The 27,983-nt window shown below is 50.2% G+C and overlaps 1 protein-coding gene across 1 annotated transcript; it reads right to left on the bottom strand.

The window, feature by feature from the left end:
- Nucleotides 1-364: 364 nt before the first annotated feature.
- On the bottom strand, nucleotides 365-26,194 carry KLHL12 (kelch like family member 12). Its single transcript, XM_054181186.1, is given in 13 exon segments — nucleotides 365-1,953; nucleotides 2,316-2,502; nucleotides 5,471-5,569; nucleotides 7,362-7,520; nucleotides 8,738-8,933; nucleotides 9,917-10,023; nucleotides 13,466-13,580; nucleotides 15,311-15,460; nucleotides 18,174-18,391; nucleotides 19,170-19,323; nucleotides 25,652-25,849; nucleotides 26,110-26,151; nucleotides 26,153-26,194. Coding segments are annotated over 13 exon segments (1,794 nt in total). The 3' UTR covers nucleotides 365-1,826.
- Nucleotides 26,195-27,983: the final 1,789 nt, after the last annotated feature.

The following is a 27,983-nucleotide window of genomic DNA, read 5'->3' as shown; positions in this document are numbered from 1 at the left end:
ATCGACTGATGAATTAATGCTGGGCTCCCATCATCCCGCTTTTCCATGGTGGGCACAGGAGCTTTTACTTTTTGCAACTGCGGGCTCTATCGTAACAGTATCGTCACAGGCTTTTCCTCACCTCTGCCGCCGCACTCTTCTCAAGCAGATCTTGCAACAGATTCACCCCCAGGTAGCAAGTCCTCCAGGGTTTTTGGGCCACGGATCTCAGCAGATGGACCGGTTTTTCCAACTACCAGGGTGAAGCTGCCGGGCAGAGGCAGAGCTGCAGGTGGCTGTTTGGTCTGACACGGGGTTGGTACGAACCCTCCACACAGCAGCTACGCAAACGCCTTGAACGGAGAGTACAGAAGCTAAATTCCCACTGGCTCAGGAAATATTTTATTCTTTATATTTTCATTAAAAAATAAACATAGGAAACAAAACCACAGAACACTTGTGTGATAGAAACAAACGCAGAAGGTCAGAGCGTTGGCTGAAAAGTGCATAATTAAGTCATGCTACCACGTCCCTGATCCCACCCTGTCCCCCAAGCAAGGAGTCAGCAGGAAGCTCAACGAGCAGCACTACACGAAGCCCAGGCGCTGCGGGGGCCAAGCCGACAGCGGAGGAGAGCCCGAGCTCCCCGAAACGCAGCAAGGCAGGAGACATGCTGAGGAGAGAGCGCCCAGGTGAGCCAGCGATGAAGCTCTCACTTGGGCTTGGTGGGGCAGGCGGAGGGGAGCTAGTGTACGAGGAGGGGGAGTTAGGAGGCAGGGGAAAAAGCTGAGAACAAAGGGCAAACCAGAAGCCTGGATGTCACCCCGAAGCGGCCTTGGAAGCAGAAAGATCCTAGATAAAAGGAAAATCAACACAATGAACTTGACTGAAAGGCTGACGTGGGCGCGCTGGACAGAGGGCTGTCCAGGGACGAACCCCAGTCGCTCACCAGCAAGATCTACAGGGGTAGTAGCAATTGTGTCCCCACTTTCAGGGCCTCAGCCTCTGCAAGGTGACCTCCCCACAGGGGTGGGGGCAAAGGCACTGCCGCATCGCAGCAAGGCTCCCGCTGCCAGACAACGCAGCGCTTCGCAGTTGGGTCTGTCACACTTTTTGAGGGAAATACGATGCGATGAACCTTGCTGAGCCCCCCGGTGAGAGCACAAATGCTGCAGACTTGCTTCTAAACCAGGCAATGCGCTTTCCCCCCACCCCCTGCAGCCTCAGGCTTTTGGGTCTCAGTAGTTGACAGCTTGAATCTGCGACTCCTTTCGTGTGCAGACCTGTGAGGAACTGGCAGACGCAGCGTCGGTGCAGGACCCCCTTCCGCATGCTCCCTCGGTCTGGCTCTGCACTGACGTGCGCTTGAGGAGCATGTTTGAACATTCAGTATGTACAAGATGATTTGAAGCTGGGACATAAGAGCAGCTGGATTCACCCTCACACATCCACGTGGCCGAGAGCAACCAGAGGACCTGTGTGGTCCTGCAGCGGCTGAAGAGACCACCCAGTTGTATGTACACGTCCTTGGAAGCACTCACCAGGCTGGCTGACGCCAAGGCTGGGGGCATCTCTGCTCTGCCGACAGACTCAGCCACAGGAACAGCAGAGAACGCACCTTCTCACTTCACCACCTTCCTCCAGCTTCACACGGAGCCCCCGATTTCAAATGACTGCTGAGATAACACATTTACGCACGTACTCTAGTCAAAAGCAGCACAGAAAGCTGCTGTCCTGGTGCCTATTTCCACAGCATCCACAACTCTCAAGAACAGTCACTGCAAATCACTTGGGACTCTTCCTCTGGCTGAGACTTTTTAGGGTGTTCTTTGTAAGTTCCCTCCAGATCACTTCTCCCGCAGGACGCAGACTCCAGCGTCACAGCGCTGCATCCCCAGGGAGGTTACCACTTCCCAGTTGTCAATGATGGGATCGTAGCATTCAATGCTGCTCAGCAGTGAGTTGCCATCGTATCTGTGAGGACAGAAAGTTACAGGTGAGGGATACCGCTGAAGGAAGAGGTTGAGGCGTTCAGAGCCCTTCCTGGGAGGCTGGACAGCTGCGTACAGCAGGAATGGCCTCAAATAAACCCACGGCATCAGGCTCCCTTTTGCTGTCTGCAGCCGCTCTCCTGCCTGTCTTGGCCCTGGACCATCACGCTGCCTATTTAGGTTGCCCACGGTGACTCTGTGGGCTGTCTCCTCTCATAAAGCTTGAAATACAAACGCGAGGAGAGGCCACCTGAAACAGGGCAACAGGCTGCGTCACCCGAACTCCCTTGTTCGGGCAAGCAGACGTGCAGGGCATCTCCCTCCCCAGCCAGGGCAGCCGCTTACCCAGCGATCGCGTACAGCCTTCCCCGCAGCACGGTGGCGCCCACGTAGCAGCGGGGGGTTGTCATGCTTGTTACAGTTGTCCAGGAATCAGTGCGTATATTATAGGCTTCCACAGAGGAGAGATGTGCCGTCCCATCGAACCCACCAACTACGTAGATATGGTCGTTCAGCAGAGCCACTCCAGCCCCTGGAGAGAGAGAAGGCGGCGCAGTTACACCCATGAGTGACGCCGTCAGCACCGTGCCCGGGGCTCGCTGTGACAAGCCTCAACTAGGTCAGTTCCTCCCTCTTCAGAGGAGATTTTCTTATTCTTTGTCTCCAATACGACACCTGAAAACCTGTAACTCTAGGAAATGCTGCTGAGTCTCTGGCCTAAGGGGGACCGAGCAGCGCTGCAGCCGGGGCAGCACTAGCAACAGGAGACGTTCGCTTTGGCTGAACGACCCCCCGGCCCCCTGCGCAGAGCAGCTCAGGGCTGGCTCTGCCGGCGGCTGGGATTCTGTCCCCACGCAGCCAGGTTTCTCTGGTGTTTCTGTAGGTACAGCCCCCGTGCTAGGCTCCCTGGTGTCACCCCGCCCCTGCCCGTAGCAAGGAGAATGACACTGCTCCGTGTCACCAGAGAAGGGATTTCTTTGACGTTGCTCCTCTGGGAGGCAGGGAAATGAACACCGGTGTCCACTGCACGGTCACAGAGGTGTAAGTGGCTGAAGCATCTGTCTGAACAGCTCTTCTCGCCCGGCCCAGTAAAAGCAATCAGTAATACACTTGGCCCAACTGGGAATTTACAACAGCAGAAAATAAACCTCCGTCAGCCCCTGTTCCTCATCTGCAGCCCCCTTCAGGTAAAGCACCAAAGGCAGCAGTACGATAACGACCCACTTCGTGGCCTCAGGTGCTCTTGCCAACAGCCGCTGCTGTGTCAAGCTGCGTCCTGAGAGCAGAGCGAACCCTGTCGGGCTGTTACCATCAGCACGTAACTGCTGCGCTGATGAACATCCTGCAGGGAACAGGCCACCCACCCTGCAGCTCTTGGGCCCAATCTGTTTCTTCTACGAGCAGCGTTTAAGAGACTTTCTGTTCCGCTAAACGCAACCTCGCTGTCACTGTCCGTCCTTGCTGAGAGCACCAAAACAGCTGGGAACGGCCAGGCTGCCCCGACGGCCTCGCCAGTAGCTTCACCGAGGACTTTGGCTGAAAAGAGACCAGACCAAAGCCTACAGGGAAGCCAGGTCTAGCAAAGCAGTAGGGCCATGGTTTCGGAGGGGTGGCCTACCTCCAGAACCCATCCTAAGAGATGAAGAGAAACAAGGAGGGGACAATCTCTACGAAAAAAGGCAAGATTACTTTTAGTCCTGGTCGTTCTTGGAATCCAAAAACCCGCATGCAGACAGGTCTAGAGAGAGTGTCAAAGCCTTGGGGCAAAAGAAGTTGTACAGAGTCCAAGGTCACCTGGATGGACGGACTGGGACTGAGAGCAGGACGGAGGTTGCAAGTGCAACTGGTATCTCAGCTACCAGCAGTTCGGGGTGTTAATACCAGAGAGCGGCAGCACGAAAAACCTGGGCTAACAAAACCTTCTTGGGCACAGCCCCGTTTCAGACCTCAGCCCTCCAGGTCACAGCACTGAGGAAGGAACACGGCTTGTTCCTGCTTCCTTGGGGCACTGAGAAGCCCACTCTGCGAGCCGAGGCACTGCTACCCAAAGCTTACGAGTCTTGCGGGAAGCTAGCACGGACCTGGGAAATGCTTCTTATAAAAGACTTTTCATTTGAACTCTTTCCTTTTGCTCTTTCATCTTCTCTGGTGCCCACAACAGACCCCTTGGGAAAAGCCGTCTCAGCCTTGAGCTTTCTAGAGATCCAGGGACAGGTCTCGCCCATTGCCTCCGACATAGGAAACCCCACAGATTTTATCATGTGCTTGTCTGCGGCGTCTTCCTGGACGTGGAAAGCGACCAACTTCTAAATCAACCCCATTCTTGGCACACGGGAAATACTTTCCAACCCCCACGTAACAGGAATAGCCCTGTTAACAGGGCTAAGTATTTAAAGCTTGGGGTTCTGGTGAATGCCGCTGCAGGCACAAGAAAGCTTAGATGTTTTTAGAGCAGAAACCAGTTTTAATTGAGTAACCAGCACTCGTCCCTAAACAAGAACACTGCAACGAGAACAAACAGAAACGATGCTGCCTAGGCTAATTGTAAAGGACGTTTATTGAAGGAACTAGAGAAAAAGCAACTTCCAAAGGGTTTTGAAAGAGGGCCTGTAAGCACAGCAGAACTACTCCACCCAGAATGACAAAGCTGTGGAGGCACCGAGCATCCTGCCCACCCACACCAGGCTGCGCAAGGCCACGGCTCCTCACTGCCACGGCCACGAAGACCTGGGGCAGGCGGCCTGAGGCACAGCGCGACAGCAGGGGGCCAACACGTGAGCACACAGGAGCTGCGCCAGCAGCTTCGTGGACAAATGAAGGAGAGCCGAGACAGAAAGGTACTCCAAAAGCAGGATTTAAAACTCTGTTTTTCTTCTAGATACAGCTGCCAAGCCTAAAGCTCAGATAGGGCGCCAAGCAGGAAAGACAAACTAAGAGCTGGTGGGGCATAACTGCGGTGTGACCGCGTCACGTTTCAAGTCACTGGTGTAAGACCCTTGCGGCGTGACGCTGTCTGCGTTACTGCTGCCCCCGGAGCTGGTGCCCAGCGTTGCACAGGGCGCAGGTGAAGGAGGGCCTGCCAGAACACTCCTGCCTTTGCCGTGTCCTGCGCAGGTGACGAGCGCTGACTCAGAAAAACCGTCCCATTGTCTTGCACTATGGTCTGTAGTTTGTCCCTTGCCAGCTTTTCTCCAAGCCGTGCGCTCTTCCCAGTTATGCAAGTCACATGAGACTTCCTCTCCCTCCCCGTAACCCATACCCTGCTCCCTGCCCCCCATTCCTCTGTACGCATCTTAGCATGGGATGGAGACACCAGGCATGTGGAAAGTAATCCTTCTCTTGGGGAGCTAAGTCAGCATGTCCTAAAATCATCCCTTCTCAACGCCAAACCACCCGCTGGGGTGAGTCAGTGTCCTCCAGGGCAGCAGGACAAGCCAGCAGCGACTGCTTCCTCAGTGCAGCCCGAAACATTTTGACTTCAAGGCACTCTGGGCTCTTACCTGAGCGCTTAGTGGCCATTGGGGTGACATTTGTCCAGTGTCCAGTGTGGGGATCATACCTCTCTACAGAATTCAGTATGTTCAGCCCATCGTAGCCACCTGAAACAAAATACACGAGCAAACCGTGGGTCTGACTTCTGGAAAATGTATTCTGTGTAGAAAGCAATAACATGCTTGGTTCGTCCTTAGCACAGCGTTGCACCGCAATCAGCACAACTCGCAGCAGATCTCTGCGGCTCACAACGCCAGACCGGCGCCAGCTCAGAGCGAGCCCTGTCCCTGCACTGCACGGGGGAGAGCATCACCTCCCCAAACCAGTACGGCCACGTTAGCACCCCACTGCCCAAAGCTGCCTCTGAGCGTGCTGATGCCAAGGTTGATGCCATCCTGCTAAAGCAGATGTACAGCTTCCAGAGCTGCTGCTGGCTCAGGGTCTGTGCGCTGCTGCCTGCAGCCGCCAGCTGACGCTAGGAGGCTACACAGTGTAGGCCGGGATGTCTCAGGCACCCGCGTCACAAGAGGATACCAGGAAATCTCGTTGTGTAACTTCAGCAAAGGAGCAGCGTGTGGGCATCTGCCTCGGGGAACAGCATGAGGAAGAGGAATTTGGGAGAGGGAAGGGAGACCCATAAACCAGTGCCCAATATCTGTGACTGCCCCGGAACGGGACTGCAACAGATGTGGATACGGCACTGCGCCTGCCTTTTCTGGGGCCCAGAAGGCGTATCTACAGAACAAGCGTACTGAAGTCTTCGGAGTGATTTGCCCTCTAGCACTCTCACCGTGTTCACAGCCGGTGTGGGTCTCTGAAAATAAAATGGGTGCTACAGAAAGGAGCTGGAACACAAACAGCTCAGGATACATTTCTGGAGCGCTACAGCCAACAGTGCGTCGTGTGGAGCAGACGCACCCTCTATCCTGTGGCTATCTGCTTCGTCTCTAGGGCACTTCAGCCACTGCCCAGTCCCTGCAAACCTCAGCTGGCACAGTTCATCCCCCGCGCTTCAGATGTCCCTCAGATGTAGCCTGATTGTGGCCAATTCGCTTCTGACAGCGTTTACTGTAGTTACGCGGCAGCTCCAGTCTTAGACGATCAAACGATCTCAATTCATGGACCCTCAAGGTTCCTTATTCTTGATGTGGGGAGATTAGGAATTGCCAGTTTCCCTAACTAACGGCTGATACCCTCAGCTCTGAGATCTCCCCGTGTCTAGCACAACGCTCTGCATGGCTTTCGGCCTGAAATAACCCCAGCGGCTTGTGCCGTGTGTGAATAACCTCTGAAAGGTGTTTGCCTTGTAAGCGTGATACACCTTATCAAGGCTCTCGCTTACAAGCCCTACGGAAGACGGCCCATTGTGTTGAGAGATTACTGCTGCTTCCATGCAATTTAATATTTTACCATTGCTCCGTCTCATTGACGAGAAGCACCTGGAAGAGGAAAAACCTGGTTGTTTGGGGACACAGAAACAGTGGGCTCAGCCTCCAGCTTTGGGTGACTGTGAATTGCTGCCTTGTGCCAGGCCACGGGGCATTTCCTTCTGAATATCCCAAAAAACCCTCTCCCGGCACTGCTGTCCTAGCAAAGGGAGCGGGTTTAATGCTTTGCACACGTGGCTCCGCGGGGCTGACATGTTTGACTGGAAGGAGCAGTCGCAGCTCCTTCCCGTGGAAAATCCATCTGTTCCCCTGCATTCCCTGGTGCGACGGTAACAGTGCGAACAGGCGGCGTTCGCTGACAGAGCTGTGCGGTGCCCAGCGCAGTGAAATTAGATCTTCTCTTTTAACCTGGACATGACATAATTGGTACTCCCCACAGACAGCATCTGCACTGTCACGTCTGTAAAGTGCAAGTATTTGCAGAATGCCTAGAGGTCCCAAAGGCACCTACCGAGGCAGTAGATAACTCCATTAGCTACGACGAGCCCTGCTCCTTCCCGTGCCGTCTGCATGTCTCCCAGCATACTCCACTGATCAATGTTCGGGTCGTATCGTTCCATACTGGTGTGACGTCGGCTTCCATCAAACCCACCGGAAACATAGATCATGTCTGCAACGATAGACGGAGGCTGGACTCAGCGAGTCAAGTATCAAGCAGGCACACGGAGCGAGCCCGCGACATGGACTGCAAAATACGGAAACAACTACAGATCTTGGCGCGTTCGGAGCCAAGACAAACCCAGCCTCCTCGCCCCAGCTCACGGCGTTAGCCTGCTCACAGACCCAACAAACTAAACAAACATAAAACCCAGCTGGCCCTTAAACCTCCTTCTGGCTGATGGATGAAAGAGCACATGGACGCCCCAGTTATTTTTTTTCATGCTGCAGAACCTACTGAAACACCGCCATGCCCAAACCCTGCCTGTCACTAGCGTCCTGTCAGCACCTCCCCACAGTAAATGCCTACAAGGTAGTAAACACACAGGTGGCCGAAGGAAAGCAGATCCAAAAGACTTGTCTGGATCGTCAGGATCAGTCCCTGTATTGGATAACCTAATTCATGCAGCGCTTTCACAAATCTGTCATCTTCAAAGCAGCTGCATTTTTAAGAGAATTTTCATTAGAAAATCTAATCTTTAGAACAATCTAAATGAATAATATTTAAACAATATTAAATATTAAGAAGATATTCTAATATAAGCATTAAAGCACTGAATATTCATTAGAGTAACTGCTATTTTAGTGGCTAGAAAACTTCCTCTCCTTTCCACACCAACTCTGCCCTGCTCCTTTATAACCATTTGTTCTTATTTAATTCTTGTAGTGCCCATTTCCTTCTCATGCCAAGTTAAACTCTGGGAGAACAATCACATCCCCTCTTGGCCTTTGTTTTGCCAGCACAAGCAAGCTGAATTGTTCTGGTTTGCTTGGTGATTTTCTTCTTCCAAGTCTGGCCTAAGAATCCTTCTCTGCACAGGCTCCAGTTTCAGCCTCTCCCCAGTGCTGGATGGTTATCGCTGTATGTGGTGTCCTGCGCTCAGTAACACGCAACACCGTCACCACCCCAGGAGCTTCCCACTCTATAATCCCTCAGAGCTCCTTTCCCTCGACGCACAGAGACGTGCCGTAAGAATGAAGCGGGGGCAGAGCTCCTCTCAGGATACGTGGGCAAGTTTTCCATTTCTCCATCCAAATGATGAGAAACCAGAATTTCAGACTCACCTCCTCCCTCGGAGCCATCCCACTCTGCACACACCAGCTCAGGGCATTTCAGCACAAGAACCAAACAGGCCGTACTGCTCTGTCAGTCCGGTGACCGGGACATACCTCCGAGGGTCGTGGCTCCTGCCAGGCCTCGCCGTACGTTCATTGGCGCCACGGAGTACCAGATACCATCCTCGTCTGACGTATAATCCAAGCACTCCACTGAGCTGAGACGAGAGCGACCGTCGTATCCCCCGATCACATAGATCCGGTCGTGCAGGGACACTGTAGCAACGTAGCGCCTCTTACGGGTGATGCTCTAAAACAGTGAAAACAATAAAAAGGTCAAGGAGAGGAAATAACACAGATGCATGAACAGCAGCCAACCGTTGTTCTTCCATCCTCTTTTGCTGCTCTTTTGGAAAATGTCCCGCTACTGCAGAGGCAAAGAGCACTCCGGATTTAAAGGACACAGCCCTAGCTAAAACGCTGAATGACTGTGTCTGCTTTCTGCTGGCTGCACTCTCTCTCTGCCATGCCCTCTCCTCACGGCCAGGTCTCTTTGCACTAAAAGATTTTGCATTAAATATAATTTATCTTATGCTGCTACTGAATCTTTGATGCATCTCGGAGGTTTGTGTGCCTCCCACTGGCTCCCTGCGGGGACCGTTAATGGGAAAACGTGGAGACTCGGGTGAGTCTTTGATGAAAATACCCGAAGCTGTTCTCAAAAGAGAACAGAATTTTGGGACACCAGGTGATACAGGGTCTTATGGGATTAGCAATATTAAAGAAGAGGCAATTCTCCACCACTGCATACAGATAAAGGCGATTTTAAATTTGGGCAGAAATAGTCCTCAGTGCGGGAATTCTCTCTTCCTTGCTATCCCCCGTTATGCTCAAGAACAATGCAACCAGAGAGACCATGCAGCCGCCTGGAAGCAGGACTGATTACACTATTCCTATTGACATTTCAATTCCCATCACTAACCTTAAAGCTTAACACCTCTTCAGTAAGAAACACGATAGCTCTCACTCCCACAACAAAGATGTGGGTCTCTGTAGGCTCATCTGCTCAGAAATATGACAAACCACCTCTTACACAAAGCTTACTCAGCAAATCTGCAAACGTGGTTTCAGCATTTACTATGTAAAACTGTGCAACTCTACAGAATTCATGTCAGAAATTCTAAGCAGAATGCCAAGGACAACCCAAAGAGGAATGTTGCACAGCTGATGCTACAGGGTCAGTGTTTGATCACAGCCTGTTCAACCCCGTGGTGGTCAAAAACGGTCCCTTACTGGCAAGAAACTCCACTCCTGAGTTTTCGGGTCGTATTTCTCCACAACATCAATAGGCGACTGCTGGCTGCCAAAGCCGCCGATCACAAGCAGGACTTCATTCGCTCCTAGAGCAAAGAGGGAGAGCGAAGTCAAGTTAATCCCTTCACAACCAAAGGGTCACCTCAAGGGAATCACCTGAAGAAACACTGAGCCTTCCTTGGTGCAACAAGCTGCCTCCAAATCCCTGTTTTGATCACTGCTCTGAAGCCGGCACCTAACTTGGGAGAGTCACCTGGGCTCCCTCCGTCCCCAGCGGGGAGGAAGAGAGAGAAACTCTTCCAGGGTGGGTGGCAGCCGGGCTAGCTCAGGTGTCGGGACTGTCTGCTGGGGGGCCGTTCCTCCTACTGGGACTCTGAGAAGACAAGCTGGCAAAGTTAGGTGCTGAAGTTGGCTCGATAATATCTTCTTTTGTATTCTTTCCACATTTTTTTTTTTTTTTCCAAACCTCTTACCACCCCATGAAAGCTGAAGGAGGACGGCTGCTTCCCTGCACCCTCCTCACAAAACAGGGCCTTCTCCCCTCGTTTGCAAATGACATCCAGACCAGATGGCACCTTTGTTCACCATTTCACTGAGAAACAAGTGAAAAATTAATGAAATTTTTGCAGAGAAATTGTCTCTTAAATCTTATGTATTTTATTTCAAAGCTGCCTTCCCTCTACTTTCCGTTCTCCGAGATTTTTCTTATTTTCTCCCTGAAGAGTTAAACAGAACTCGTCACCTGGTAAGCTTTAACTTCCCTTGTAATGATTGCCTTGGTGGTAGGTTTCTATCATAGTTTTAAAAATAGATGAGCATCTCTTGAATCACAGAATCATTTAGGTTGGAAAAGACCCTTGGGATCATCGAGTCCAACCATCAGCTCCACTCTACAAAGTTCTCCCCTACACCACATCCCCCAACACCACGTCTAAACGGCTCTTAAACACATTCAGGGATGGTGACTCCACCACCTCCCTGGGCAGCCTATTCCAGTGTCCGACCACTCTTTCTGTGAGGAATTCTTTCCTAATGTCCAGCCTAAACCTATCTTTGGGCCCTTTCTGCAACAGGGAGTTTTACCAGAGCTGAGAGTCCAGCTTTTCCTTGCAGAAGGACTGAACACCGAGCAACAAAGATTCAACAAGACGCTGTCTGTCACAAAGCAAAACAGCTTCCGCATCAGATGAAGGAGAATAATATAAAAAAATAACTGGGAAGGATTCACAAAAGAGCTCCAACAACAACCTGGAGAGCCTCCTGTACAGTATGACAGCTAAAAGCGCAATCATTTCAATTTATCCTATAGAAAATTAATACACAACTATATCACAGTTTATAAGTGACACAAGATAAGAGCATTGCTGATAGCAGATGGTATTGAATCAATTAAAAGAGGGAGAGCTGAATCCAGATGATGAACCTTAGCAATAAGGTGCACAGCTTTTGCCTGCATAATTAAACAATAAAACAGTTTTGTGATGTCTCCTCTAGCAGGTGAAACGCTTCAACTAAGAACAAAATGAAACGCGTCTTTCTAAAATGACAGGTTGAGCTGAACTGTATGTCACTGAAACCCGTGTAGGATGTTCCCAGAAAAACAGGAGACACGCTGTGACCTGGACTATACCGGAGGTCAAACCACATCGTAACAACATTCCCTTCAGGCCAAAGAAATCTAATCAATTTACCCTCTAATCAAATTTACCCTCCTCCTTTAGTGGATAAACTGCTTTCTGTCCCTCAAAACAGTGTTAATAACAGGAAATGGCCACGAAGGGTTTTTGAGGGTCCCCTCCCCACTGCACAAGCAGCGGCACCGGAGGACATGCGGGGAGGTTTGCGTGCAGGAAGAGCGGTCAACGCTGGCGCCGACGGCAGCGCCCTGTGAGTGCGCCCGGGACAAAGGCATGGCACAGACAGTCCCGAGTGTCTGAAGATGAGAGAGGGGGTGTCAGGTGAGGAACAGTGACAGTCATGAAGAAGCCAGTAAAATACTTTTCCTTCTGCTGCAGGTCATTCATAGTGTTTATGTTGCTCTAACACAAACAGCCCCAAGTCAAGCATTTTCCCAAGAATTCAGTGACTGTGCTTGGTAGGAGTTACTGAAATAGAAGAAGAAATCATGATTTGATGACATCCAACTGAGTGACTGAGTGGGGAAGTGGACACTTGGGAAGGGAGAGCCACCCTGCAGGAAGACCTGGACAGGCTGGAAGAGTGGCCTAACAAGAACCTTATGAAGTTCAACTAGGACAAATGTAAGGTCTTGCACCTGGGAAAACATAATCCAGGAGCGCAGCACAGGCTGGGATCTACCCGCTGGGGAGCTGCTCTCTGGAAAGAGACCTGGGGGTCCTGGTGGACAAGCAGCTCAATACGAGTGAACAGAGTGCTGCAGCGGCAAAGAAAGCCAACGGGATGCTGGGCTGCATCACCAAGGGCATCACCAGCAGAGACAGAGTCATTACCGCACTCTACTCAGCGCTGGTCAGGCCACACCTGGAACACGGAGCTCAGTTTTGGTCCCCGCTATGCAAAAAAGATGTGGAAAGCCTGGAGCGGGTCCACAGAAGGGCCACAAAGACGACCAAAGGACTGGAAAGCCTGCCCTATGAGGAAAGGCTGAGAGAACCGGGTTTGTTCAGCCTTGAGAAAAGACGGCTTAGGGGAGACCTTATCACCATGTTCCAGTATTTAAAGGGTGGCTACAAAGAAGATGGAGCCTCTGTTTTTGCAAGGAGTCACGTGGAAAAGATGAGGGGTAACGGGTACAAGTTACTCCTGAAGCGATTCCAATTGGACACAAGAGGAAAATTTTTCACAATGAGAACAATCAGCCGTTGGAATAATCTCCCCAGGGAAGTGGTGGATTCCCCAACATTGGACACTTAGGATTCAGCTGGACGGGGAGCTGGGCCATCTCGTCTAGTCTGTGCTTTTGACAAGAAAGGTTGGACCAGCTGATCCTTGACGTCCCTTCCAAGCTGGTATTCTATGATTCTATGATTTATTTGCCTTAGCAAGACCAGGGGGGGAAAGTATCTCTGAAAGGAAAGAGGGACCTCTCCATCTCCCTCATTGTGTTTTCCCTGTAAGATTCCCTGTTGAAAACTTATGTTCAGTGTAACACAGCTGTCTCACCTTCCAGCTCTTTTTATTTCTGACACTGATACCTGCTTTTTTAGACAGGAAGAAACTCTTCCCATGCTTCTTGGACAGCTGCATACCGAGTCGAACGTATCTGGAGGTACCACCGACTCAGGAAACTGGTTTTATGGTTACAGCAGAGGCCTGGGATTAAAGGCAACCAACTAGTCCCCCGTGCTGCCACTAAGCAATTGTGCTCTGAAAAAAACGTACCTCTGTCCCTTCCTCCAGTCCCCTTTCTGTACCACTGGGGACTGTGGATTGACGAGTTGCTGCTGTGAAGCGCTTCAGTGCGATTGCAAGGCACGAGACATGGGGTATAATGCAACGCCTGCCAACGCCCCAGACCTCCTCAGTGTCCCTTCCTTTGCTGCTCACCTAGACGTGCTCTTGTCCTGGGTCCTTGCATCTGACTCCGGAGCTCGGGCCGAAGATGAAATTTCTTCGCTTCATCTACGAGGTCTCTGCACTGCAGACTGCATCGAATAAAAGGCTGAGGAAAAACATGAGTCACTGGTACATGCAATGTATTTTAAGATCCTTCATAAGAACTGTCCTAAAGCCAACTCTTGTCAGTTCAGACAGCATTAAAATGACTTGTGTGCAGGCTGTAGCATGGTGCACGCAAGGAAATGCAAAGTCAACTTAAGACTGGACTGCAGCTGAAAAGATATGGCTCAGTTCTCACGTGAAGTCTGGCACTGTGGGTTCCATAATGAAAATAACTATATCGGAAAACTAAGGAAAAGCCACTTCTGCTACATTTAAGCCCGCAGAAGTATGTCTGACAAGGGGGACTAAAAGTGAAACTACGCATGCACCTGCCATAAAAGAAGGGACAAGGAGCACAACACAACGAAGCAGTTCAGTTGGATCCGTTAGCTCGATCCCTGTGCAAACGGGACACGGAGCTATGAAGAGACTACAGGTCCTCTTTAAAAGAAGCAGGGGGCACTGCTGCCCAAGGACAGCCCCATCTCCTCCTTGCACAATGCCGTGCAATTCCCTTCCCGCGCTGAGGGCCTGGGCCAACCTCTCCTGAACGTTCAGTGCTCAGTCCCCTTTGGCTGTTGGGGGCTATATGCTGCTGCAGTAAGTTAAGATTTATTTTTACAAGTCCTTGGTGCTTGTGCAGGAAGGCCAGGGTGTTCAGAGCAGATGATGCCACACAGGGCCAATGCTCTTATCTCCACGCTACCCCGAGATGACGATGTCCCACCACTGTGTGTCACTTCCAGACCAGAGAGGCCATTCTGTGTGCTAAGAAAGCTGAGGCCCGGTACACGCACTGTCTTAGACTGGTCTTGGAACAGATCTAATTGTTTTGGTACCAGTCCCTTTCGCATTAGCTTCAATTTCAGTTTATGTTGGACGATAACAATCCGACTGTTATAATAACTACCCGTTAGCTGCCCTTATCTAAGAACATCTGTAAAAGGCAGCTGTATCACACTGTAGATGACTGGTGCTAAATCAGCCCTTTCTCTATGTGGAGAGGACAGTCGTTCAACATTCAGCGCCTGTCAGGTGACAAGGGCTAGGAACCACCGATCACCTCACGCCACCATCGAACCAGAATGCTGGTCTGAACTTCTCTGCATTCCTGTCAAACCTTGCCTGGGGTCAGTGGCGCTTCCTGTTTGGAATTAAACTTCCATCACAAAAGCTTAATTATCTATCATCATTCACATTTTGGTTTGCCTCCGCAACACCCCAGCCACACAGAGCAGCAGTAGACACGGCTCTGACTTGCGTGCTGGCCCTGGAGCTACACAGCCGCTGTCCCCATTCAAAGGTACGTGCTTGCCACCTGCACCTAAAACACTTCTGAGGAGCCATCTCCTCTCCAGGATCGCACACCAGCAGCCAGCTGGAGACCTGCTAGCGCTTACGAATGGAAGACAGAAAGCACTTGTTAAAAAACTGTAACAGATGACGACGGAAAGGTGCTACATATATGAATAATTGCACTGGACGGGGCGCGCGCCCAGCTGAAAAGGAGGATGCTGTAACTGCTGGCACAGCAAACTACTTTGAGTAGCTCAGTGGGCACTGCAGCTGAACAGGGACAACTCCATAGCGTCAGCATCGAAAAGCATCAGCAGAGAAAGCAGCTATTAACGTGTTGTGTTAGGACGGCAGGAGTCTAACCAGGGACACAGCAATCACACACAGACACTGGCTCCCAGCTGTTCCGTGTCCGTGGACCCGGGCTGCCGATACCTCGGTGTCGATGACGTCCGTGATGTAGCGGGGGGTGAGGAGCGGCATGCGCACGTACTGCAGCAGTTCTGGCAGCGATGCTTCCCGTTCTTTTTTCGAGTGCTTCACCCAGTTTATAACTGCCTCAAAAACCGGCTCTTCAGAATCCACCTGGAAAGAGGAGGCACACGCTGGTCAGACCGCAGCATAATATTCCAGCAACTGCTGTGGAACAGACAACTTCCAGGCTGTTGGAAGTTCTGCTTCACAGCGAGCAAGGGAGCAGGACATTCAAAGGAAGAGCCTGTTATGGGAATTCACACGACCTGTATTTACAAGCACTATGAAATTTCCTCATTTTATTTTCCTTAGAACTGCATTTGTTTTTTCTTTACAGCTAAGATCAACAAGTGCCAGGAGAGTGAGCTTTGTGGTAGGCAGCCGGGCCAGGAGCTGGGAGCCCCCCGCTGCGAGGGAGCCCAGTGAGAGGCAGGAACGCGCAGGGCAGCTCCCCCGACTTCTCAGCGCAGCAGGAGTTACCGTCCTGCAAAATGCAAAGCACCATCATAAAGATGATCAGAATCACGTTCTTTTTTTACGGAGCAGCGTCTCAACCTCTTGCAGCCCTGTGCCCACACACTGCTCCTTTAACACCCGAGCCATACCAGGTACATTTAAGGTTTTTTATCTCAATCCACATTTAAGAAACTATAAACAACTGGATTTCAGAGTGGAGAACCAGGTGTGAATTCAGAATTCAGGGTGTGAATGTTACCGTTCTGACTAGTTTATTTCTCTCTCCACCTAGGATCAGTGCATGCCAGTGCTTACGCCACTTCCAGAGATTACACTGACTAAACCAGCTAAATCTGATACTTGCAGAGACCCTCAGGTGCTTTAGACAGCTTTACAAATACAGCAGCTCCAGTGCGCACTAAGCACAGACATGCAAATTAGTCTATGATTATCAAAAGTGAAAGAATTGTAAAAAGCCCCATCGTATATTATTTCGGCTTGGTTTTCTTTTTGCACGTCTTCGGATCATCCAATGCAAAAGCAAATCAGACATGAATTTATTATCATGAGGTCTGTTAACTGTTATTAAATATGAAGATAAAAGGAGCTACTGCAATAAGAGGGCTGAGCCTTCCCACTGATACATGACTGGTCCACTTTGAAGTTCAGTTAGAAGCTGTCTGCTGCAGAATGTTCTGAAGCGGGGAGCCACAGAGGTTAATTACGTAAGGCAATCCTTCCAAGCCATTGATTTATATTTGTTACAGTGTAATTTAAAATGGCCTCTTTCTATTTGGATTACAGGGAAAGGACAAATAGAGCTCACAAAAGGAGAGCAGAGTACTGTATTGTTTCCAATTTTCCCCACCTCCTCCTTAGATGCAATAATCCCACATCTTTTTATTCCCTCCTGAACTGACTGTTCTCTCATATATTTAACAGTTTTGCTATTCATGAAATCGTTTCTGTTTTCCAATAAACAATGAGTAACACTAAACACAGCATCACAGCGAGGACCTGCCATTACACTTCTCCAGCAGCCAGGGGATTTTCCAAGGGTGTTCCCTCTGTGCCCTCCGATACAGCCCATCACCTCCGCGCTAGCACAGCGCCAGATTTGCTCCCTTCCCCTTCTTAAGGTATTCCAGTGAATGCACACCTCACCGTGCGTGTGCAGGGCTAAATCAGCCCTTCCAATCCACAGTGAATTTTACTTCGCCTGTGTGGATCATCTGATTAGCTTGGCTGGGTCCTTCTCAAGTTCCTCATTATTTCCTCTCCGCTGTCCAGAAGCATTATGTCAGTACTCACCACAACCCACGTAAGCTCAAACCCTCACAGCATTAAAGCCGTGGCCTGTTAAACACCAAACACACTCAGCCTTTCTCCGCTGCTGATCTCAGCCTGTGCCAGGGTCTTTCACTGCTATCTTGCACGTTCTCTGTCCAGCCAACTTATTAACAAGAGGATGTCAGCTTGGCTGAAGGCACTTTCAAGGCAGACTTTTCAAGGCATACATCAAGAATTCTCCCCTGGATTGGCTTTTCAGGAATTCCACCAGAGATATAGCTTACATCATTTTGCTTCTAAGAGTTGGTGTTACTGTGAACTCTGAACAGCGATTGCTTCAATCGCTTCTTTTAGACCAGAAGCACGCGTCAACTCTTGACAAAGTCCATCTCAATAAGAAAAAACAAGTTCCCTCCCCATTATCAAGGAACGTTCAACTTATTTCAATTCTCAAGAATGCACATATTCCTAGAAAATTCAGAAAAAAGTATTTGACAGGTTTCAGCCAAATAGTAAATCCTCCAGAAACCAACCTTAAGGGAACAAAATTTGCATATAACTCCCTGAAGAGTCAGACTGCCCTGCACCATCACGAATTCTGCTGCTTGTAAAAGCAGAGGACACCCGAATGCCTGGGATGACACACACATTCCTTGTGCTGCTGAGTAGCATGCAAAGGTCTACAAATAGAAGTGAAACTCGCGAGGGCATTTCTGAAATGTAGGCATTGAGAAAACTTGTCTTTGGAGCTCCTGCACAGCTTTGGAGCTCCTCTGTCTCTGAAAGCTCCTCCAGGGAAAGGAGGAGGCAAGGAAACGAGAACTCTGCAGAGGTAACAAACTGCAATTGCCTTACTTGCAGGAAACGCTTGTGTGACAGCAAATTCTTACATAAAAGTTATATATTACTGATCAATTTCAGATTACGTGGCTAAAAAATTAGAATAAGCTTCTTGAAAATTAAATTTCAAATTCAGGAAGTGTGTGAGAAGTCCACCCTAAAAGTATGGACTGATTTCTGACTGGTTTCAACGTTTTACTTCAATGCTTGCACAGTAACGGTACTTTTCAGGTTTTACCTGAATTTCATCACACTTGATGAGCTTTTCAACCTCTTCTTGATTTAAGAGGATAAACTCTTCATGCTGAACCACCTCTGGAAAATGTTTCTGGCTGAAGACCTCTGCAGCTTGCATTAGATCAACACAATTGTGTGTCTCAGCAAAATCCCGAATGCCCAAACAATTTGATGGATCCAGCTGGCTTTCTAGAAACTCACAGCAAGCTTGTTTCACACCTACGGAAAATTGGAGGGGTGAATGAACACTGCATGCTTACTATCAATCCACTGCTTTGGAAAGGGCTTCAGAAAAGAAAGTTCTGAACAACGACGAAAATCCAACTCAAATAACAAGCCCATAAATACTACAGAAACACACACATGCAAATATTTCTTTGGAGGGATGTGAAAACACTAAGCAGTAGACCATGTGTTTGGGCTGTTTTGATCTCTGGCTATTCTATTTAAACACAAAAATTAAATAAATCTGATACTAGGAAAAGTGAATTGTACTCAGCTTCATGGATTATACACAAAAAATGTATATGCTAGTGGATATGGCTACCAGATTTCTAGGTTTTCTCCAATAGTTGCCTGGGATTTGGGATAATTGCCTGGGCTAGCTCCCCAGGTGCACATGCAATGATATGTTTGTTACAACCCAGACACGCTACGATGGCAAGTCAAATGACATCAAGGATTTGCTTATTACTGTAAGTTGACTAAGCTGTAACATTTATGTGCTATGCAGCCCACAGTTCCTCCTGGGAATTCTCACGCAGAAATACAGTAGCCCAAAGCATGGAACAATAATCTGTTTTATCATCTTTTTTTCCACCCAGGTCAGTTCCTCTACCAATGAGATCACAGCGCACAAGACAACAGAAGAAGTCTGACACAAGTACTTATTAAACATCATGCTTCCCACAATCTGTCTTCCATTCACAGAAGGTCAGACAACCCAAATCTCTGAACAGCAGCGATTGTGCAATTTGTGCTGATACCTGGCAATTACCTTTCAGCTGAAGCAGACACGCAGCTGGGAGCAATTCTTGGACGTTTTCTACTGTCACGTGAACAGTTTCTGTATATACAAAGTCTAGCAGGATTTCCATGGTGGAGGCTGTCAGTCCCTGGATATCTACATAGGGTTTATCTTTCTCTGAGAGCTGCAAGTTAGAAGGGAGACAAAGGTTTATTTTTCAATAATGCAATCAAAAAGCCGACGATGCTCAGTACTTTTCCAAAACGTGATCTGTCAGAGAGGTTTCAACAGAGATTTGTCCTTTCTCTTCTTGCGCTCACTGGAAGAATAAGGGGAAGGAGGGAATTTCCCTAGAGAATTCACTTACAGGGTGAGTAAAAGACACAAAGTTCGTTATGGGTCTGGTCAACAGTGAAACTGCGTTGTAGAATGAGCCAGCTGAGAATAGAGATAGTGGAAATTACATGCGTCATTTGTGTGGCAACTAAACTCTCTCCTCCAAGCAGTAACTCCCAGCTTTACTACAAGGAACAGTCCAGGCGGATCCCCCCCGGGCTGGATGCGTGTGACACGCTGCAGAATTTACAGAGAATCATAGAATGATTACAGTTGGAACAGAGCTTAAAGATCATCCAGTTCCAACCGCCCCGGGCAGGGACACCTCCCACCAGCCCAGGTTGCTCCAAGCCCCGTCCAACCTGGCCTTGAACCCCTCCAGGGATGGAGCAGCCACAGCTTCTCTGGGCAACCTGGGCCAGGGGCTCACCGCCCTCACAGCAAAGAATTTCTTCCCCGTATCTCATCTAAATCTCCCCTCTTTCAGTTTAAAACCCTTCCCCCTCGTCCCATGGCTCCCCTCCCTGCTCCAGAGTCCCTCCCCAGCTTTCCTGGAGCCCCTTTAGGGACTGGAAGGGGCTGGAAGGTCTCCCCGGAGCCTTCTCTTCTCCAGGCTGAACCCCCCCAGCTCTCTCAGCCTGTCCCCGCAGCAGAGGGGCTCCAGCCCTCCCAGCATCTCCAGGGCCTCCTCCGGCCCCGCTCCAACAGCTCCGTGTCCTCCTGCTGTTGGTGCCCCAGCGCTGGAGGCAGCACTGCAGGGGGGTCTCACAGAGCGGAGCAGGGGGCAAAATCCCCCCCTCGCCCTGCTGCCCACGCTGCTGGGGATGCAGCCCAGGTGGCGGGTGGTTTCTGGGCTCCATGTACACGTTGCCAGCTCGTGTTGAGCTTCTCATCAACCAACACCCCCAAATCCTTCTCAGCAAGGCTGCTCTCCATTCATTCTCCGCCCAGCTTGTATTTGTGCTTGGGATTGCCTCACCTCAACACTCTGCTCTAAAACCAAACCAAACAAAAATCTTTCCTAACTGTCCAATTCCCGATCCATTCTGCAAGCCTATGGTAAAGGTCCCTAAACAAAATGACTATAGGCCAGAAAGTTCAGAGTTAAAACTTACATGTAGGTTTAGCTTAAATATTTGAAAGTAAAATGATAGTACATACAGTGATGGTACTTACACAATCCTGACTTTGTCCCCTTATTACCATTTTATCATCTCCAAGATATATCATTTTGGAATAATTATTTTTTCCAAGGAACGTTACCCTCTCAACAGCCGATCTTTGGCAACAGTAAATTCTGCAAATCCACCCAATTTGCACCTCTATATATACAAAACTGAGATTGTATTTCACAAAGCATCAGCTTTATAGTTTAATGCATCCGTCACAAAGCTGCTGGCGCAGTATCGGATGATTCTTGAACAATGGGCTCGCAGGTGGACTCACTAATCACGCCCCACACATAGCTGCATGCTCTTGGCAGCATGGAGGGACCTCAACAGAAGGATGTCTCCATGCAGCATGCTGCAAACCCAACGTTTTTTCCCCCACAGCTTTTGAAGAAGCAGTCGGCATCAGTGCAAGCACGACTCAGATAAAAGCCCTTGACTTTTCTGGCCAAGAATGAGACTGGAGTTGCTTACAGACAGATTGAGCAGAGACTCGGCGAACAAAAAGCAGGATCAAAGCATGATCACTTGGCTTAGAGTCTGCCACTGTTGGGGAGAAAGCAGATGATACACAAGTAGAGAAAATTAGAGCAGTCAAGGATATTCCTACAAAGGCATTTGATGACACAGCAGCAAAAGGGGAGAAATGCCTCTGCTGAGACCGAGCCATTTCTGTGATGCAGAGAGATACACTTCACAGTCGAGAAAGAAGCACAGGAGGTAATGGTGATACTCGAAGGAATCTGAGGCCTTTCAAGTCTGTTGACACAGTGAACAAACTTTATGGCATCCAGAGTCAGAAAGGAACAGCAAATTACCTTGTCTGACCTGCTGTATGACAGGCCACGCATGGCACTTAGAAGCTAAAATGAGTTCCTAACTTGGGCTAGACAAAACATCCCCAAAACAAGACTAAGCTGTTTGGTACAACAGATAAAGGACACAGATGTCACCAAAGGTCAGAACTGATCAGACAAAATATTCATACAACTCCAACAAGCAAATGGAGATGTAGGCCTTACATACTTAGAAGAAAGAGGATAAGAAGTTATGAACATCTATTGACAGGAGATTACAAGGGCACCAGACCTCCTGGTAATGGATAACACTGCATCAGGTAGAAGCTGTAGACATCTGTTCTTCACAGGTCGGCCTGGAGCTGGTAAAGAAGCTCCTGTCCTCACAACCAATATTCAACAATCAACAATCAGCCGTGCATATCCTCTCTTTACACTGTTGACCAAAACACGAACTGTGGGGACAACACTAACACTACAGAGATGATCACCTCCTGCTTCCCTCCTACTTCCGCTACGCTCCACTACTTAGTTGTTATTTGGCTCACAGTTTACTCACACGCTGAGGTTGCTTGGAAGTAACCCATTTCAAGTAACTTGACACAATGTACGTGACACAGAATAACTTGGGATCCTAGCATCATACCTTAAAGAAGGATCTCAGAGTGGAGACAACGTGATCGTGAACATCCCATGAAGTCTCTGAGCTGCAGCTCCAGCCTGCACCGGCAGCGTTAGAGAACTGTACACAGTGCTTAGTGCTGTGCTCCTGGGACAGAGAGTCCCTCTTTTATCAATACAGCCACATATTTGGACTCAGAAGCAATGCAAAATTATGGTCAATGCTAATCAACACACAGTACAAGCAGCTTTCCTTTCACAGGTGTTTAGCACTATGAGACAAATCTCTGCATCTCTGCTGTGAGAATTTCAGATTAGTTTCCCCCTTTATTGTTTAATGTCAGAGTTCTGCTAACCAGCAGGAAGTAAAGCAATAAGGGATTGATACTCCCTACTACAGGCACATTTCTAACACATCATAAAAAGTATGCACCAGTACGGATCCAGAAATCAACTGGAGCATCCAGGAAAACACACTTCCATAGTTAAGGAGGATCACTTGGAGACATCGGGAGTTTTATCCCAGGATGCCTAAGCTGCTGAAAGCCTTAAGGGAAGGGCTGCAGGTCATAGCTCTGTTGTGAAACATGATGTTGCTGTCTCCCATCCCATCCATAAATCATGCAACTCATGCAGGAAAACGGGCCTAAAATTTTGGAACCACTTTCTTATCCAAGGCCACTTCTCATTTTTGCCTTCACTAATGCAGACACACAAAAGTATATTGTAATAAACCCCTCCAATTTCTTCTCACCTACAGTGGAAAAGAAATGCTGGCATGACAGTGCTAATGCATGGCTCACTGCGTTCTTGAAGGCATTCACAGTACAGTGACAATAACCATGTAAGAACCTGGAAACAGAAGCTGTTTATTTTCAGAATAAGAAGAATAATTCTCCATGTTCTAAAGGGAAAAACGCCTTCAATTTCTGAAACATACCCTCCAAGAGAAGACAGGCTAGTTTCTTCCTGAGGTGCAGCCAAACACATCCTGAGTTATGCTAACTTGTCCAAACTAAAACAGAAATGCCAGTGCAAAACAGGATCCAGGGGAGCATTTGCTAAAACTGCTCTTCAGTTTTCACTGCAAGGAAGAACCCTGCAGGTAGAACTGACGGGCATTTCAGGTTTCCCACACTACTCAGCACATGGTCAGAGAAAAGTGTTGTCAAAAGCCAGGGGCTGAACAAGTGATCAGTGGCTGCTCCTCATTCTGGAAAACCGGAACAGAAAATGGGAAGAAATTAATACTAAATAAGACTGAGCACTTTTTAAGGTAAATGTTAGAAGTGAGAGAAGGAAGGAAACTAGAGACACAGGGATTGGCAAATGCAGTGCTTTGTGATGATAATCTCTGATGACAGTCCCAGTGCTGCACTGGCCAGGCACAGATGTAGCGTCACAAATGACAGTGGGCATAACCCAGGGATCAGTTCTGAACAAAGCCCTGCCTAGACTAAATGTGACAACAGCCACGCACTACAGCTAGCTAAGCGGCCCCCACATTCGCAGGAGGCAAGCGATGAAACGCAAAGGAAGCCTGGCCGAGACTGCTAGTCCATTACGCAATCTGGCATTTGGAGTTCCCTCAAGTTACAGCCATGGCCAAAACACGCTGCACCCACAAGTGTTTGGAGAGCAACCAAACGCCGTCCCTTTACGCTCACCAACATACTCGTCACTGGCACACACAGGAAGCAGGTCCACTTTGAGGTCTACCAAGCTGTCATTTCCTGGAAAGAACGCTCTCCCACAAACACTCAGTAACTGTGTGTGCCACTTGGCAGGTTTGTCCTTTTGGGGTTTCCATAAGAAAAAGCAAATTTGGAAAAAATGCAAACTAAGCAAATGAAGGAAAACCCTTAAAGCAGCGGCAATTTTGGAGCATGAAAGATCAAGCAGTCATGTCCACTGGGCACTGTATACACTTATTTTTCTAGGAATTAAGGTCACTACAATGTTACAGTTAAAATGAGAGTATAAGGAAGGAAGGAGAGAGGATCTCAGCTGAGATCCAAGGTATACAAATCCTCAGCTTTTGTCAGTAGCCACAAAGAACGTTCTGTAGCACACAAAGTGATTGGATCTCTCTAGACTGCCTTGATAAAGTCCAGGAAGTCAAAAGCATGACAGGAACGTAGACAGAAACACAAAGAAGCAGAGACAGCCTGCTCTACTGCTGCGCACCTTGAAGCTATTGGGAAACACAGAACCTCAGCCTCCAGGGACTGAATTTGCTTTGTGTATTATTTTTTTTAATTACATTTCCTTTGTGCAGAGAAAGAGCATAAAACCGACAAATTTACAAATTTAATGGAGACATGGACAGAAAATACATTGGTATGTCGTCAGTCCACGTACCAGTCTAGTGGTCTGATCCACATCTATTTTTGGTTGCTTTGCACAGGACTATGAAAACTAAGACACCTGCACACCCGACACAGCACTGAAAGAAGCAGGCACACAGACAGCTCTGCCAACAGTGTTCACTGCTGGATAAAACAAAGCAGAAAATTATTATCTCCTGCAAGGACTACTAGGCTAGCAGGGAGGTCTTTAGGACCTTTGAGCTACTTAGTAATTTTTCTCCCTAATGAGGAAGTTGCTAGGATAAGGAAAGCATCTTCTGTAACAAAAAGCCACACAGATTGATTCAAACTTACACAAGACAAAGCCAGGCAAAGCATCTCATATTTAACAATATGACGAGTGCTAGCTTTAGCTCAAACATTACCTTCCAGTGATTTCGAAAAACCAGCGTGCAGGCAGTGAGAGTCAATACAGTACGTACTGTGAGAGCAAAGGTCCTCAGGAGCAAGATTTGCCAAGCACAGCAACCCGGGCTGACAGCCTCCCCCCAGCCCAGTGCCAGAGGTTACATCCTCTGCAAGAGCACAACGCAACACGTACCAGCTGATCAGCCAGCATGCAACAGAGACCAGAACACGAGTTAAATACCCTCCATTTCAGGTTTAAAGGGCTGCCTTAATTCACCACCCGGTTTAAGACACACACCACAACTCACACAGTTTGCACCAGGGCTGGTACCCTCGGCAAGAAAGATGCCCAGAAGCATGAAGACCATAAACCACAGCTAGAAAAATCAGTAGATGTATCAGAGCCTTCCTGTTTCCCAGCTCAGCCTGGCAGCTCTCTGGTGCACAGGCTGGTCACGCAGCTGACAATGATTCAGGACCACGGTCCCAACTGCAGCCTCTAACTCCCACCATGCCACGACAAAGGGCTCTGGGGCCACCACAATGAGACCTAGAATCACCGTGAGGGGATCCAGGGCCACCAGGAGAGGATTCAGAGGGCTCCAGGGCCACCATGGGGGGGATCTAGAGCCAGCATGGGAGGATCCAGGGCCACCATGGTGGGGGATCTAGAACCATGATGGGGAGACCCAGGGCCACCATGAGGGGATCCAGGGATGCCATGGGGGGGACCCAGGGCCACCATGGGGGGGATCCAGGGCCAGCTGCTGAGCAGCTTGACAGAGAGCAGCCCAAGCATTGGGCAGCCCTGCCTCCTCCACCCACAGAGCACCCAGGCCCGGCAGCAGCCCGCGGTCTCGGGGCGCACCGACCTCGCTGGTGAACATGGCGCAGAAGTAGTCGCTGCAGGCGGCCAGGACGATGCGGTGGGCCGGGAAGTCCTTGTGCTCCACGCGGAGGGTGACGTCGCAGAGCGTGTTGCTCTTCCGCAGGGCGTTCATGGCGTTGAGGATGGACTTGGCGTGCGAGTTGGTCATGATGTCCTTGGGGGGGGCCATGGCGCCCGGCACCTGCGGGCACAGCCAGCACGGCCACATGTCACGGCCCGCCCGCCGCGCCGCCAGGGGGCGCCCGCCCGCCGCGCCGCGCCGCCCCTCCCTCCCTCTCTCTCTCCCCCTCCCTCCCTGCCCCGCCCGGGCCTCTCCCGCCCCGCGCCGCCCCGGCGGCCTCAGGCCGCCCGCAGCCCCGCCGTCCCGCAGCCCCGCCGTCCCGCTTCCCCCCGGCCTCGAAAGGCGGCGGCGCCCGCGCAGGGCGGCCCGGCCGCACTCACCGCCGCGGGGAGAGGGCCCGGCCCGCGCACCTCGCCTCCCCCCCGCCCTTCCCTCTCCCCGCGCGACGCGCTCTGATGACGTCATTGCGCCGCGCCGACGCGCTACCCCGCCCCGGGGGGTGCCTCGCGGTTGCCGGGCAACGGGCTCCGGCCGCCGCCTGCGCCCGCGGAGGCCCCGGCCCCCCCCCCCCCCCCGACCCCGCCGTCGCCGGACACTGCCCGCGCAGAAGCGGCGCCGAGCGTGACCCTGCAGCGGCAGGAGGGGCTGGGGCTGGCTTAGGTCTGGGGGAGCTCGATTAGGCCCATGGTCTCCTGGGGGGCATTAAACAGAGGGTGGGCAGCGGGTGGAGGGAGGTCATCCGCCCCCACTGCCCTGCTCTGGTGAGGCCACAGCTGGAGCAGTGGGCCCAGTTCTGGGCTCCCCAGTTCCAGAAAGATATGGAATTACTGGAGAGAGTCAGCAGAGGCTACGAAGATGATGAGGGGCCTGGAGCATCTCTGTGCTGAGGAAAGGCTGAGAGCCCTGGGGCTGTTCACTGGAGAAGAGCAGGCTGAGAGGGGATCTCAGCAATAGCCAACGGGCCGGGGGCAAGAGGATGGGGCCAGGCTCTTCTCAGTGGTGCCCGGGGACAGGACAAGGGGCAACGGGCACAAACCGGGACATTTCACCTCAACACAGGGAAAAACTTCTTTACCCTGAGGGTGGCAGAGCCCTGGCACAGGCTGCCCAGAGAGGTGGGGGAGTCTCCGTCTCTGCAGACATTCAAACCCGCCTGGACGCGTTCCTGTGCCACCTGCTCAGGGTGACCCTGCTCTGGCAGGGGGTGGGACTGGGTGATCCCCAGAGGTCCCTTCCAACCACCACCATTCTGTGATTATGTGAAATATTACAATTTAATTGATCATTGTCTTGGTGGGGATGGGCCTGGAGGCACAGGCAGATCCCTCACCAAATGCCGGACATGGGTCACGCTCTGCCTTCCCATTGTGTCACTCCTCAAGGGTAAACACCCTGGAATTGGCTCTGCTGGAACTGCCAGAGCCAAATCCGGAGTGAGGCCGCAGAAGACTGATTTAAAATCGCAGGATTTTTAAGCAAGTGCTATTTTTGAGCTCTTCCCACACACACAACTCAACATCTCCGGCAGATCGCCTCCAGCTGACAACCCTGAGCTCATGGTGGCTGCCGCCTCCGCTCTCCCCCTGCCCTCGAGCTCATTTCCATCCTGCCAGGTGCCTGGGATTGAATTTTAAAACCTGAAGCTGTACATTTAGTCAGGTAGTCAGTACAGAGCCATTGTTAGTGGCCTGAGATAAATTCTCAGCTAAATGTAGAACAAATTCCTAGTTAAGAAATCTGTACATGGAGATTAAGATATTATCCTGGCCTAGAGGCTGATCATTAATTCATAAGCTTCCTTCTCAGAGGGGTAGGATCAGTCTGTTTTGAGGCTGCATGTGGAACGAGAGTTTGGAGGATTTGCGAGACCTTAGTCGTACTAATCTAGCAAGCAAAGGATTGGTGAGATCCAGCAGCCGGAGATGAGAAATCAGTGTTTAGGCAGGAGGGCAGTTAGCTGCTACCTTCAGAGTTGGCAGATGCTCTGCCATGTAGAATCTTTAAATGAGTATGCAGTGCCTCTTTCTCTAGATCTAGTTCAAGCAGTAATTATTGTGCTGGAGGCAGGTGCCCGTAGGTGAAACTTTGTGTTAGACTGCATCATCATACGGTCCTCTTGGAGCTTAAAATTAAGAGGGATGCGTGACACCAGAGTGTCAGAACAGACTGTCAGTCCACGAGAGACGCAGCCCGGAATAACAGAGATAAAAAGCATATGCCTGGACGGTACTTTGCCTTCCTGCTGTGTGCTCCT

This window comes from Rissa tridactyla, chromosome 21, assembly GCF_028500815.1.
Source record: "Rissa tridactyla isolate bRisTri1 chromosome 21, bRisTri1.patW.cur.20221130, whole genome shotgun sequence".
Lineage (NCBI taxonomy): Eukaryota > Metazoa > Chordata > Aves > Charadriiformes > Laridae > Rissa > Rissa tridactyla.
Note: the sequence above shows the minus strand (reverse complement) of the source record. Positions and strands in the feature narration are given on the sequence as shown.